Source organism: Monopterus albus, unplaced genomic scaffold (genome assembly GCF_001952655.1).
Source record: "Monopterus albus unplaced genomic scaffold, M_albus_1.0 scaffold51.1, whole genome shotgun sequence".
Classification (NCBI taxonomy): domain Eukaryota; kingdom Metazoa; phylum Chordata; class Actinopteri; order Synbranchiformes; family Synbranchidae; genus Monopterus; species Monopterus albus.
Window position 1 is genome coordinate 3,757,381 of NW_018127931.1, and position 15,792 is coordinate 3,773,172.

General features: G+C 40.5%; 1 protein-coding gene across 1 annotated transcript in view; it reads right to left on the reverse strand.

The window, feature by feature from the left end:
• The window catches only part of ano2b (anoctamin 2b), a 190,450-nt gene that overhangs the window by 67,237 nt on the left and 107,421 nt on the right, over positions 1-15,792 (reverse strand). The window contains exons 21-24 of the mRNA XM_020601528.1: positions 13,229-13,371; positions 8,178-8,330; positions 7,322-7,374; positions 6,503-6,681 (exon numbers count right to left, since the gene is read on the reverse strand). Coding sequence (XP_020457184.1) covers positions 6,503-6,681; positions 7,322-7,374; positions 8,178-8,330; positions 13,229-13,371 — 528 coding nt within the window. The remainder of the gene's footprint in view (positions 1-6,502; positions 6,682-7,321; positions 7,375-8,177; positions 8,331-13,228; positions 13,372-15,792) is intronic.

Consider the following 15,792-nt stretch of genomic DNA (forward strand, 5'->3'; position numbering starts at 1 on the left):
GACCTGAGAGAGTTACATGTTGAATCAGACTCTGGCATTATTTATTGTGTGTTTCTGACCAGTGCTATGATTAAAGACACAGTGTTATGCTTGAAAGATATGAAGGAATTTTGATACATACGTCACCCTCTATGGTGCATAACATAATTAAAAGATTCAAAGAATCTGGAGGGATTTCAGTGTGTAAAGGGCAAGGGCGCAAACCTAAGATGGATGACTGTGCTCTCTGATCCTTCAGCCGTCACTGCCTCAAGAATCGTCACTGTTCTATAAGCAATATATTTTGTTCGCAAATGTCCAGTCTCTGGATAATAAATTGGATGAACTCCACGCTCTGATCACCTCGCAGAAGGACATACAAGACTGCTCCCTGCTGTGCTTTTGTGAAACATGGCTGGGAAAAGAGACTCCCATTGAGGGTATAACTCTGGATGGCTACTCTGTGTTCAGACAGGATCGCAACGCTGCTGAAAGCGGCAAGACCCGCGGAGGAGGAACAGCCTCCTTCATTAAACACTCTTGGTGCATAGACTGTAAAATCTCAAAATTCTGTTCTGAAGATGTGGTATAAATAAAATGGCCTTAGCCATTGGAGAGCTACTATATGAATAGCAACATGCGCAGTATGTGGCAGGGAATCCAGGCAGTCACACAGGCCATTTTATTTACCTCGGGAGCTGCAATGTATCATTGTGAGTGTAGTTTATGCCCCCCTCAGGCAAAGAGGAAGCTGCACTAAAGGAACTGTACAGAATGATTAATGAGCATGAAAACACATATCCTGATGCTGTTTTTATTATTCTGGGAGGTTTTAACCACTGCAAACCCAGGAAAAGCATGCCTAAACTGTATCAGTTTGTAACGTTTCCTACTAGAGAAAACAAAACACTGGACCAATGTTACAGTAACATTAGAAATGCTTTCTCAACTGAACCTAAGCCTCATTTTGGTAGATCTGACCACCTAGCAATCCGGCTCAAACCTGCTTACACCAAATGCCTCAAGGCGAAACCAGTCTCAGTGAGAACTGTTAACATCTGGAATAACTGTGCACAGGCCAGCCTGCAGTGCTGTCTAGAGGCCACAGACTGGAGCATCTTCAAAGGGGCCACAGATGACATCTATGAATATGCAGAGACTGTGACTGACTACATCAGCTGGTGCACATCCATATGCGCACCAGCTAGAAAGGTGCGTGTTTTCCTCAACCAGAAACCCTGGTTTAATAGGGATACAAAACAGAAAATCAGGTAGAGATGAGAAGCTTTTAAGTCAGGGGACCAAGCAGAATACAGGAAAGCCCGGTACAAGCTACAGAAGTCCATCAAAGCTGCAAAGAGAGCATACTTCCAAAAACTGGAGAGCTACTATGTGAATAACAACATGCTCAGTATGTGGCAGGGAATCCATGCAGTCACAAACTACAGGAACAAATCTACAAACACAGCCCCCCAGGACACCACCCTCCCGGACACCCTCAACAACATCTATGTGAGGTTTGACAGGATGAACACAGACACCCCCTCAAAAATCCCCCTGCGACCCAGGGGACACTGTTTTTCAGGTGATGCACACACAGGTCCTGAAGGCCCTGAAACAGGTAAACCCCCATAAGGCGGCGGGACCAGATGGTGTCCACCCTAGTGTTGAGAGCCTGTGGGGATCAACTAGCTACTGAGTATACAGACATCTTCAACTTGTCTTTAACCCAAGCAGTAGTTCCTCACATTTTCAAAAAATCCATTATTATACTGGTCCCTAAGATGTCAGACACATCCACGCCGAACGACTTCAGGTCAGCGGCGCTCACATCAGTCGCCATGAAGTGCTTAGAGAAACTGGTCCTCACACACATTAACCACATGGTCCCTGACACTGTAGACACTCTCCAGTATGCCTACCGCCCCAACAGATCAGTGGATGATGCGACGGCTCTGGCTTTACTCCACACCCTGAAACACCTGGACAACAGCAGTACATATGCTAGGATACTCTTCCTGGATTACAGTTCTGCATTCAACACCATTTGCCCGGGCAGGCTGATTGGGAAGATGACAGACTTCGGTGTCCCAACTCCCACCTGCAACTGGATTCTGGACTTCCTGACTGGAAGACCGCAGGTAGTCAGAATGGGAGGAGGGTGTCTGCTGAGCTCACAATTAGCACAGGCTCACCGCAGGGTTGCTATCTCAGCCCCATACTCGTCACCCGCTACACCCACAACTGTGTCTCCAACCATGGCAACACCATCATCATTAAATATGCTGATGACACCACCATTCTGGGCCTCATCAAGGGGGGAGACAAGTCGGGTTACAGAAGCTTGGTGAATGACATTCTTGTTTATGGAGAGGAGAATGACCTCATCCTCAACATAAATAAGACAAAAGAAATAACAGTAGACTTCGGGAAGAACCCTTCCCCTCTGTGGCCTCTGACCATCAAAGGGACTGAGGTGGAGAGGGCTGACAGCCACAAGTTCCTGGGCCTGCAGGTGAGTCAGCTGGTCACTGAACACAGCTGCCACAGTGAAGAAAGCCCAGCAGTGGCTATACTTCATCAGGCGGCACAGAAAATCTGGGTCGAACTGTTGCACTCTCACCCAAGCTTATAGAGGACTAGTAGAAAGCATCCTCACTACTGGCATCACAGGCTGGTATGGTAACACCACACAGGCAGAGAGGAAGGCTCATCAAAAGGTCAAAGACTGCAGAGAAGATCACTGGGACTGAACTGCCTGCTATGGACACACTATACACACAGCGCTATTGTAAAAGGGCAGAGAACATAATCAGGGATCCATGCCACCCAGCCCACTCTTCTCAAACACAAAAACTGCACCTACAGCCTCAGGCACAGCAGGGCATCACACACAGAACAATACTTTACAGCAGCCTTTCCCTGCCACAGTAAAACTGATGGCAAATACGAAAATGTGAGAACTGTAAGAATATACAGTATGTGCAATAACTTACTAGACATATGCAATAACCCCTCACTACCTCACCAAGCGTAATGCTATATCCAACTTCACCATGTGAATTACTAAGTGCAATGTTTGAAGTTCACTGTGGGAAATACTATTACCCTATTTTTGTGTATTGTGTTTTAATGCTTTGTCGCCCTTATGTAACTTTTTATTTTAAGACTAAGTGTTCTTTCTGGCTTTAGACTCCTTACCTGACTCCAAAGGAGAGCTGCACATGAATTTATATATGGCTAGATTGTCTGTTTATGCATAAATGGCAAATAAAAATCTTGAATATTGAATATAACCACATGGGCTCAGGATTACTTTGGCACACCTGTCCATAAATGCTACCTAAAGCTGTACTGTGCCCTATGGCAACAGCATCCAGAAGTGTAGTCGACTGTTCGGGTCTCTGAGGCATCTGGGATGGACCATTACACAGTAGAAATGCGTATTATGGTCAGACAAATCAGTATTTCTGTTTTTTTTTTTTTTTGGAAAGAATGGATGAAAAGGACCATCCAGACTATTACCAGCACTGGGTCCAAAATCATGGTCTGTCATGATATGAGGTCGTGTCAGTGCCCTTGGCATTGAGAGCCGCATTACCAGAGTCAAATTCCTCGTGTGTCCGACACACCTGGCCAATAATGCAGATTCTGATTCTGATGAGAGTTACATATTCTGTGTGGCCTTTCATAATAAGTATTTTAATTCTGATTGGTCCATCATTATGGGCTCTGGTGCTCTGAGGTAATTGTTTTATTTACTAAATTGAGACAGATCTGTTACACCAAGCACAGTCTATTTCAGTGGTAAAACTACAGCAAACTATCCCAAAGGAAAAAAAAAAGAAAATGGTTCAGACCAGCATATCATCATATTTTACAGAACCATCACAAAATATCCAAGAAACATTACTATTGTTAGGACACAGGGCAATTCACAGGCTGACCCATGGGCTTATGTCTTGCCTGAGGCTACGGTTGGAGGCTGCACTGAGCCAAGATGCTTTGCAAAATGGGAGAGGGTCGAGAGTGGCTTCCTGTCAATGCAGACGAATCAGTTCAATATACAGCTTGCTTTGACATTAGAGATTTAGGTCCATATTGTGTCTTCGTTTGTTAATTGCATATAAATAATGCCAGTAAAAAAACTATTAAATGACAATATAAGCAAAAGCTTAATTGTTTTATTAAAGTTCAAATTTATTCTATATTCTATTCAAATTTATTCTGCTTTAACAGCTGCAAGAAATAGCCTAACAGGTCTCATAATCCACAGTATATAGGGCCACTTGTTTATTTATTTTCATGACAATACAGGTTTGTCCAACTAAATGTACTGTTATCCATGTCTACCAAGGAAGTCTGTTTACTATTCTCCATGTCAGGCTACAAACCCAGTCTTTAATTTTGCATATTTATTAAACTACTCAAAAAATTAAGGGAACACTTAATCATCACAGTATAATGAAGTCAGTTAAACACCAGGAATGTCAATCTCTCAATTTAGAAAGCACACATGACTGTGAATCAGTTTCACCTGCCTTGTTGTAAATGAAAGTGACAACAGGTGCAATGGAGAAGCAAAGGCAAGACCACACCCAAAAAGGGAATGGTTTTGCATGTGGTGGTCACAGACAAATACTCCCTTCTTATACTTCCTGATGCTTCTTCTTAAGTTATGTGTTTTGCTAGTGTCCTTGTCACTACTGGTAGTATGAGGTAGTACCTGCAGTGCAGTCAGTTGCAGTTACTCCAAGATGGCACATCCATACATGAAGTAACAAGAAGGTTTGCTATCTCCCAGCACGTTTCAAGAGCATGGAGGAATTAGCAGGAACCTGCCCATTACACCAGGAGAGCAGGACGGAGCTGTAGAAGGGAAACAATCCAGCAGCAGGACCAGTATCTTTTGTGCAAAATGACCTCCAGCAGGCTACTGGTGTGTGTGTTTCTGACCAAACTGTCAGAAACAGACTCCATGAGGGTGGCATGAGGGCCTGACATCCTCTAGTACAACCTGTACTCATAGCTCAGCACTGTGCAGCTCAAATAGCATGTGCCATAGAACACCAGAATACACCAGAATTAGCAGGTCTGCCATTGGTGCCCTGTTTTCTTCACACATGAGAGCAGGTTCACACTGAGCACATGACAGGCGTGAAAGACTTTGGAGATGACATGGTGAACATTATGCTGCCTGTAATATCATCAAGCATGACCAGTTTGGGGGTGGGTCAAAGATGGTCTGGGGAGGCATATACTTGGAAAAGATGGTCTGGGTAGGCATATCCTTGGAAGGCTGCACAGACTTCCATGTCATAGCCAACGGTATCCTGACCGCTTTGAAGTACCGGGATGAAATCTTCAGAGTGATTGTCAGACCTTATGCTGGTGAAGGACAATGCCTGGCCTCATGTGGCCAAAGTGTGTAGGCATTCCCTAGATGACGAAAGCACTGATGCTATTGACTGGCCCTCACATTCCCCTGACCTAAATCCAATTAAGCACCTATCGGACATTATGAATTGGTGCATCTGATGCCACCAAGTACCACCACTGATTGACCAGGAGCTCACTGATGCCCTGATCCAGGTCTGAGAGGAGATCCCTCGGGAAACCATCTGCCGACTTATCGGGAGCAGGCCCAGACATCATCAGGAGTGTATACGAGCACATGGGGCCCACAGACACTTCTGAGTCACATTATGAGTTGCTGTGATGAAAGTCACACAAATTGGATGAGCCTGTTATTTCAATTTTCAGTGTGATTTTGAATACAGCCCTCCATGGGTTGATGCTTTTGGTTTCCATTGACCATTGTCATTTTGTTATAAACAAATTATCCAGTGTACATTAGTAAATGTTTTCAACTTGAATAATTCATTTATCAAGATCAGATGTGTGATTTAGAGTTCCTTTAATTGGTTTGAGCAGTGTAGTTACTCCACAATCACAAAATCAGATTCTCCTGGATTGCTTTTTTGGCACAAAACAGAAAAAGTAAAAAACATACACAGCATACTCATAAGTGTAAGTAAGTGCAACTGTTATTCAGGGTGCTTCCAAAAGGTTTCTGAATGTAATGTTTGCTAAAAGAAAAGTAAATTCAGTTGGAGATGGACGTCAGCCACATGAACCAAAGGAAAAAAAAAACTGAGGCATACTTCTAATTAAATGGATACTATCCATGAAACAAGAATGATAATGGTAGGTATTTATTTTTGTACAGAGACTGAAGGGGAGTTTATGTATTATTAAAGTCAAAATTATAATCTGACAAGACAGAAAACTGCTGTTTCGTCCACTTTGACAAAATCCCCCAAACTAAATTTTTCTGGTGTAAAAGAGTATGAATACGGCTGTCGTTTTTCTACTCCACTGGCAGTAGAAGAAAAAATCAATTTGTCCTTTGTATTTAACCGGTCACAAAGATAGATATTCAAATTATCTGTATGCTGCCATGGCTTTCATATGAATTCCCTCCAATATCTATAACCTTTAAGTGCATGTGTGTGTCTTTTACCGGCAGATGGTGACCTCTCCAAGTGCAGAGTTCTGTGGTACTGTGCCAGCTTTAAGATCAGAAACGTTGAAATAAGAGAGTGTGGAATCAGTGAAGCCTTGCATGGTGCCAGTCGGGCTGTACACGTACTGGTAGACGAGCCGAGGGATGAAGTCTGATGTGAAGGCAATCACAAAGGCCTCCAGAGAGAAAGAGATGACAGAGTGAGAGAGTGAAACATTTTTCTCATGAGAATTGATTACAAAAAAACCCACCATGGCACAAGAAGTTTGAGCCTTTTTTAGTGAAAAAGGTGCAGAACTTTACTTTCAGATGATAAACAGCACAGTTCAGGTAAACAGTATAGTTTAGAAATAGTTGAGTAATACATTTAACTGACTAACAATTTTTGCCTTGCCCCTATTGTTGGATTGCTATGCCTGTTATCGACACCCTGCCTGAACCATCGACCGGAGACCCTGCCTCATCCTTACTATTGGACTGCTACGCCTGTTATCGACACCCTGCCTGAAAAACCAACCAAAGATTCTGCCTTGCCCTCTCTGCTTGTTTGACTGTTTCTCCTTCACCTGAGCTCTCCCACACAGACGATCAAGCTTCATTCTGTTGTCTCCAAGTACTGGCCTTTTAATTGGGTTCACACCTCTACATTAACAGAAGCTGCACACGCCGCTCCCTGACTCCTTTTTCCTGCTGTGTTCTATAGTAATCCATACTATAGAATACTCATGTTCATGCATTTAGTGTGCATATACCTGCCTTCATCACTCATTTTTAATCAGTAGATGGGGAAATGTGGGACATTACAGTAATACTTACATTTATAATCACAGCAAATTTTCCCAATCCACTCAGTATGTTGTACCATATACCTAGAGAAAGAAGAGCAAGAGTGAGTACATAACTGTTCCCATGTTGTCAATCTACAGTGTTTCTGTTCATTATAATAACAATTTATTTGTTTATATAGCGCTTTACAACACAGAAAGGAACTCAAAGTGCTTCACAATAAAACAGAGATAAAACAGAGCATGCCAAAATACATAATTAGAAATAGAAAATTTAACATTGCACAAATTAAAAACAATGATCTATAAGAACTATAACATTATTGTAGAATAAAAATGAGTCAAAATACAGAGAGAGTAAGATTACAAAATATAAAATAAGGAAGGCCTGTAGGCCCTGTATAGCATCGCTGCTAAATATTAGATGCCAAAAGCCCGTTTGAATAAATGTGCCTTTAATTTAGACTTAAAAACCATTAACCATTATAGATAGTTCATTGGATTGCAAGACATAAATTACTTTTTTATAACTATATAATTTTCATTTTCTTTATTTGTACCTATTGTATCTCTTATACAGTATTTCTTTATTAAGATAGACTACTGTTTCAGCCCACAGCAGCAACTTACCTGAATTGCCAGGTTTGTAAACCCAGTGTTGTAACCTGCCTCACTGCTAACCCTGAAAGGATTTAATCAGTCTGGTTTAAGTGGAGAATGTTGGTGTCCCATAAATGGTGATTCATAAGGTGTGCCACCCTAAATATAAGTAAAATCTATCACTTATCTTTCTGAGGAATTTGTTTGTGTGAAAATGATCAGGTTTCAAGATGTACTGTAGTGTATCTTTTCTGATGTATTGTGTTTATTGTGTCAGATCAGCTTACCAATATCTTTAGCCCGTACAGCTACTGGCCTGCGTAACTCTGTAACAAACTTCTTGGCATCCAGTCTGATCTCGATGACGTTGTTGAGCAGGGCGAAGAGAGGAGCAAGTGGGAATGAAGCCACAAACAGAGAGACGAAACCAAACTGGATGACTGGAGGAGAGAGATAAACAATTAATAAAGAGCTGCAGTAAGGTCTTTTAAATATGCAAATATCCTTCTAAAGCAATTCAGAAATTTGGTATGAATGATTATGTATAATAGGTCTACTATAAACAAAGATTGTATAATTAAAAAAATTGGTGGGGGCATGGTGTTATATTATACAGTATAATACTATATATTCATTTATTACAATTCAAACTGCCACTAAGATGTCATTATTTGTGAATTTGTCTGGTCAGCCACACTGTCTCTCCAGACTCCCTCTGTAGTTCAGATGATGCCTTTTAAGGTTAAACACTCCACTGTTCCAGCTAAACTGGGAGTTTTTAATGATTAAGTAGTGTGGAGAACGTTGTGTGCGTATGTACTGTATGTTGCTTGTCTGTGTGTGTTATGCAGTCTGATTAAATAAGCCAGAAACACAACATATACAAATAATAATTAAAATAAAGGCTGAGGGAAATTTATCATACACTACAGTGCATCATAATCACAAACATAAAGTGGATTTTGCAATAAAACTATGGGACTGCTGGCAGGAGAGTTGGAGAAATGTGACTTTCAAGGTGACTTTAAAGATAAAAGAGTGAAGTGAAAATTAAACACAGCTAAGTCCGGGCCAACAGGAAGGGTCTACAAATAGGAGCATCATCATGGAAAAACCTGCTGGGTTAATCAATAAATCAAAGCAACATTGACCTGCTTCTTAAAAATATAAAAAAGAAACATCAGAAAGAATGCCTGTCTCTAATCAGAGCAGTGGACTGAGCAGTGTGGGAATATGGGTTTCCAGCGAGTTTCCTTGCTGTGCCCTAAAGGAACATCTCCCTCTGTTCTAACTCAGTCCATATCATATAACGTCTCCTCACTGTCATAGCACAATATGATCACAGAAACTCCTCTACAGATTCAGCTCTGGAAGATGGTATTATACTGTAGGTTTTGGTTCCACCAACAGATACAGGTGCTGTAGCAACATGTAAATATCATTCCATTGTTGTAAATATGTCTCAAATTTGTAGATGTTTGGAAAGAATTGTAATTCTTGTGTCTGTTACTACAGTACTACATATGCTCAATTCCCTCAATCTAATTTTTCTTTTAGAACTGAAGATGTATATATAGTTTGCAAAAAATCCCATTTTTCTGATTCTTGATATGCAGTAAGTTGTCAGCTTTTTCACATTCAATAATGGAACTAACTCAAAACTCATGCTGCACTCAGAGGAGACTGTGGTTCCTGATTTTAGCCCCTAAGCAGAAAATTTAAAGTTCCCTTCCATTCAAAGATATGTTTTGCTTAAGGTTACATCATCTGAATGTTTGACCTTTACTGTGCAGAATGATGTGTGTGCAGAGTTCACAGGTGAAACATTCCATATCAGACACATTTTATTTTTCCAAGCAGAATAATAAAAACATTTCTTGGTAGTCTGTGATAGAACAGAGCACAACAAATATTTATATGACAAATCTGCTTTAACCAAAACATATAAATTTAAATGTAACAGCTAAATCTTTCTCTAGTGTTTATTCCTCCAGGCTTTTATTTTTCTTCAAGTAAATTTATGACTGACTCAGTATTTGACTGTTACCTCCACCAAGGTGGGGGGTTATGATTTTGCAGGTGTTTGTTAGTTTGTGTGCTTATTTGTTTGTTAAAAACATAACTCAAAAAGTACACATTTTAATGACATTTTTGGAGGGGTAGGGTATGACCCACAGAACAATTGATTGGATTTTGGTGCTGACCCATAGCATAATTTGGATTTCTAAAATATTACTTGCCATTGTGAGTGCTCCAAAGGTTGAATGTATATCAGCCCCCTTATGGCCAATGTGCATGGATGTGCTGGTGATCACATTTATTTAGCCATTTGTGGTATTTACTATTCACTCATGTCAATGTAAAACTAATCTGTTCATGGTGTTCATTTTGCTAAAGCTAGCTGACATGCTACAGTCTGGGGGGTATTCAAGAAAGCAGGTTAAAGTTCCACTCCAGAGGCATTTTAATATTTATGTTTGACTATAATCATAGTTTGCTATTAACAATATATAATGTAACAGTTTTGCCTCAAAAAAAGTTCATTGAACCTTTGTAATATGCCTCAATATTTGCCCTCATTGTGCATTCCCAGATCTATAAATATTCAAATATATGCAAATGTCCCTACAGACCCCCGACCCCCCCCGCATAGGGCAGGAGTGAAAACTGATTTTTAGCAGCTCATGTTTGAGCCTCATTCACGCATTATATAGCAATACTATAAAAGAGATATGTTGAATGTGCAAATGCATTTACAGTTTGGCTGTGAGTTTGACAGTATAGAGAATGTGAAGGTACATCATGCTGTGTTGAAAGTTGGGATGGGGGCACTATTTTGGTATATAAACACTGTATTTAGCTGAATATATTCTTGTTTTGTTTGGCTAAAAAGTCGCTTAATTTGTTTAGATCTCACTTTACTGACTGGTTATTCAGAATGGATTACCTTTTCTGTCTGTAGCTAACTCATAGTTGACTTAGAGATCCCGTCGATGAGAGCGACAGAGAAAAATAACTCTGCACCCTGATCTCAGCTCTCAGTTTGGAAGCTAATGATAGCAGCTGTCAGCAGATAGCACAAACACTGCAGATCAATCAATTTCTGTGCTGTGTTTGCTCAGACGAAACACTATAGTGGATGTTTGAATGTAGTTCAAGCGTCCGCTACTGTATGTAGCTGTATGGGATAGTATTTATTTTTTAATTAACTTATAAATGTAGTGTATATATCTATAATGGATAATGAAAGTGAGATTCCAAAATGGCATGTTTACCCAAAATTCAACATAGTGTGATGACAGCTTCACGTTCTTAATTCCATTCTCTCCTTATTTTCTCTGATGATCTGAAACGTAATTTGGTGAAGTTACCAGAGAACCAAGAGCTTGCCTTGCTGTATTAGCAGCAGCCAAGCATAACTGTTAATATTCCATTCCAACAGCGGTACATCTCTACATGTCTGCTACACATCTCATAATGTTAAACAGTATTTTAGTATTTCTTTGTTATCTCAACTGATCCAAAATATAGCTTTAATCTAATAGTTAACTCAATGTAGCTTAGTTGTTAAACACTGGTAACTAGTTACACATCTCATATCATCTTATAACTTTGGATAGGACAGCAAAAGGTCCAGCAACGCTTGGAGTGTTTTGAGCAACTCTAATAAAAAGACCAACACATTTTGGAATTAAAACTTCCTCAGGATCTGTTAAAAGCACACAACAAAGAATCCTATAAATAATGCAAATGTTAAAACTAAACCTTTAAATACAAACAACCACATATATAACATATCGGCCAGCAAAAAACACAAGTGGTTTAGGTACAAGGTCATGTGGCCATAGGCCAGTCACATATTCAAGGGTCAAATTGGTATAGGAGCACCAGGTATGTCTAATAACTGACACAGGTGACACCACATCTGATTAAAATGTAAGAAAATGCACACTCAGGGTAGAGACACAGCTTCCCCCCTAGGCGCCCAGCAGTCCAACCAATTCACAAAACACTACTGTGGGAGAACTTTTCCTGGGGCCAGTTAGGGTGGTTCTCACCCACACAGTTCTCCATTTGCTGTCAAAAATCACGAGTGGTATATTTCATGCTTCTTACCATCACCTGCAATAACTAGGGTCACATGAACTGTCCTACTTTGCTTCACCACTGTATTTTTCCGTACCAGTCTAGAGGAGACCCATTCACAGTGGGCAGAGGGAGAGCACAGAATGTGGAGTATTACTCCATAGTGCAACAATCAGCCAAGAACAGAGACTGTATGAGTAGTTTATTAACAGCTGTTGGATCTTCACTGCTTTGCCCACATTCCACTCACTGAAGTCCCCATGTCACCCCAAAACCAACAAGTGAATGTCATTTTTCTTGCATAATTTTCAAACTAATGTTATCACTGTCATTCCAAATGTCAACAATAGGTTTTCATGGTTAAGTAGTGACTTGAGGGTCAAACTGTCATGGGAATATTGCTTTTATGGCATTATAGGGAAACTGACTTGCCCCTTGGCAGATGTTGCATTCTCTGAGTGTTGTCTAATTGTCACTGCAATTGTTTGTAGTACAACTGTGTGTGTGTGTGTGTGTGTGTGTGTGTGTCAGTACCCTCAGACATAACAACCAATTGTCTCATCATGAATTCCTATTCACATCTCATGTTACCTCTTTTTGTTTGTCTACCAGTCTCTGCATATTATTGGATTAACAAAGTTTTTCCCACTATATTTCATTTGTGCCAAAAACTGTAAAAACAGACAGATAGTAGCACGTAGCTGAGGCTGCCAGCTGCAGAAACCGCTGGTCCAGTTAAGGTTCAGTTAGCTATATTTTTAAAAATTTTATTTATATGGATCCTACTATGGCCGTAATGTAAAAAAAAGTAGAGGTTTTCCTGCTTGTGGAGTTCAAGACAGAGTACCCAAAAACCCCACACTGACACAAAGTAAATATACAAACTTCGAACATTCCAGCCCTGTGACATTGCTAACCACTACACCACCATTCTCCCTGGACTCATACAACATTTAATACCTTTACATTACTTGACATTTCAGATCCCAAACTGCTGCATGAGCAGTTGTCGCTTTGCTCCTACAGGCAAAAATCTGCAAAAGCTTGTCTGAATCCCATTTTGTGTATTGGGGCAGGAGAAGGGATCATAGTTCTTCCACTTGTGGCTTATTCCTCCAGACTTCAAGTTATAACCATTGTGTGATTTGTTGTGAAATTAGGCAAATGAAGAATTACTAAGGTATCTTACTACTGTGTAATTCCAAATAGTCAGGAAATACAAAAAATGTTTTCTTTGTTCATGTAGACTCACTCATCTCCATGTATTCAGGTGTGAGGCCATCAAAGGACTCCAGAGTGTAGTCCAGTTTCCACTGCTGTGGAGGTTTCTCCTCCTTTTTCTCCTTCTCAACCAATCCTTTATTTTTTATTGCACGTGCCAGCTTTTTCAACTTCCTGCCATGAGAGAGGGAGAGATGCATGAGATGAGGGTAGAGACTAATTAGACTAAAAAGTGTAAAATAAAATCTGAAAAATTAATTGAAGATAAACTTTTCTGAAAATCTATGCATAGTGATTTTAACAGATGTAGTTTATGGTCATAAAACAGAATGTGGCATTACTTTATATTCAATGTATTTGTTGTAGGCAGGTTAACTTGACCAACATGGGGTCTGCTTGTGAAACATAGCAGCCAAAGAAGTATTTGCAGTGATACTGACATTTCACTGAAAACCAGTTAGACTGTTTTCCAAGAAATATGAACACTTCCAAAAGCCTCCCAGAGATGGTCAACTGAAATCAGATGCATGTGTGATGCTAACAGACTGCTGCTGGGAAACAGAAAGAGAGTTCACAGAGAGCAAACGGAAAGAGAAAGAGAGTTTGGGTTGTGCTTCTATAAATACAGTACATGCTTTGGTGGAAATAATTCCCACTTACAATATATGTGTGAACAGTGGTACCTGAAAACTGACTAAAATTAATTAGATTTTTTTTTTAAGTAATTTTAGTAGAAATTTGGCTTTGATATTTTCCATCCATCCATTTTCTAAACCGCTTAGTCCCAAACGGGGTCATGGGGGGCTGGAGCCAATCCCAGCCAGCTGTGGGCGAGAGGCGGGGTACACCCTGGACAGGTCGCCAGTCCATCGTAGGGCTAACACGCAGACAAACAACCACTCACACACACAATCACTCCTACGGGCAATTTAGAGACACCAATCAACCTATGCTGCATGTCTTTGGACTGTGGGAGGAAGCCGGAGTACCCGGAGAGAACCCAGGCAAGCACGGGGAGAGCTTTGATATTTTAGTCGGATAAATTTTGCCACTCAAGTAGTGTGTTTTATTGTGTGGTAATGTGAAAGAGTGACATACAATTCCTTACACACAAACTGTGCAGTGCATTCTCTGACTCAGCACAGTCAGTCATCAAAACTGTCCTGTTGGTCCAAATGGAGCAAACCACTGACATTATTCAGCAGGCCATGACCCTTGTGTGCCAGTTTGGTTTTTATAAGTGGGAGCTCAGAATGACACTACTATGAATTCTCTAAAGACCTGAATTCTCTTTGGAAGGATATGCAGGCTCAACCCACCAGCCCTGTGTTCTCCGAAGGACACAACTTTATCATTTGTGTTGTACATAGAATATAGTAATTGGAGCCTAGTAAGGTGTGTTTTGGGATTTAATCAACCAAAGCCAGTATAGATGTTTTAGTGTGTATGACTCTTTGTTATAAGGCAATGCAATGCAAGGTACAATTTCCTGGTATAAATTGGTCATAAAATGTGATCTGGTCTTCACCAAAGTCACAAATATCAACAAACACAATATTTCTAACATGATAAAACACAGTCATAATCTTTCATGTCTTTATTAAACACACCCATTAAACACACAAAGTGATAGTGAAAAATGTAATGGCAACACTAAGCTTCTGATGTCATTAAACTTTAACTGGTGTCAGGTATTGGCAAACCTTGGGTCCAGTCAGTGAAATGAAAATGGAGGAGTGGTTGAGAATTAACTTGACTTATAAAAAAAATAGGGATGCACTGATTTATCAGCTGTACATTGGTATCGGTCAATATTCACCATGTTGACTGCCAAGGGTGTATGTTTGACTTGGAAAGTGGTGGGGAATAAGTTTGGCAGGGAGTCCTACTACACCGGAGAACAAATCAACAAAAACAATACATTTTATGATATGCATACACACACACACACACACACACACACATATATATACAATACATATATATATATATATATTAATATATATAGTACATCATAAGTGTACTCTATAAACAAACATTCACATGTGCTATGAAACGAACTATATGAACCTTTTATCTGTCTCTCCTGTCTCTGCCTGGCCTTTGTCACTTTCTCTGCCTCTCTCTCGCTCTCTCTCTCTCTCTCTCTCTGATGTCTGTATGGACAAACACTATGTAATACACTGTAATACACACGTCAGTACATGACGTATTTCATGATAATAAACTCCTGTCAGCTGTTTAGAAGTCTGATGGCAGAGGGAAAGAAAGAGATTTTCAGTCTAGAGGTCCTGCATTTCACACTTCTAAACCTGCGGCCAAAGGGTAGGGAGGTGAACAGTCCGTGCTGGGGGTGGGTGGGATCTTTGAGGATGGAGCCAGCTTTCCGATGCACCCTGCAGTGGTACATACTCTGCAGAGAGGGCAGTAGAGTCCTGGTTATTATCTCCGCAGTCTTTACCACTCTCTGCAGGCACTTGCGGTCCATAGCAGTAGTGCTGCCATACCAGACAGTGATGCAGCTGGTCAAGATGCTCTCAATGATGCAGCTGTAGAAGTTGCAAAGGATCCTAGGTGACATGCCAAACCTCCTCC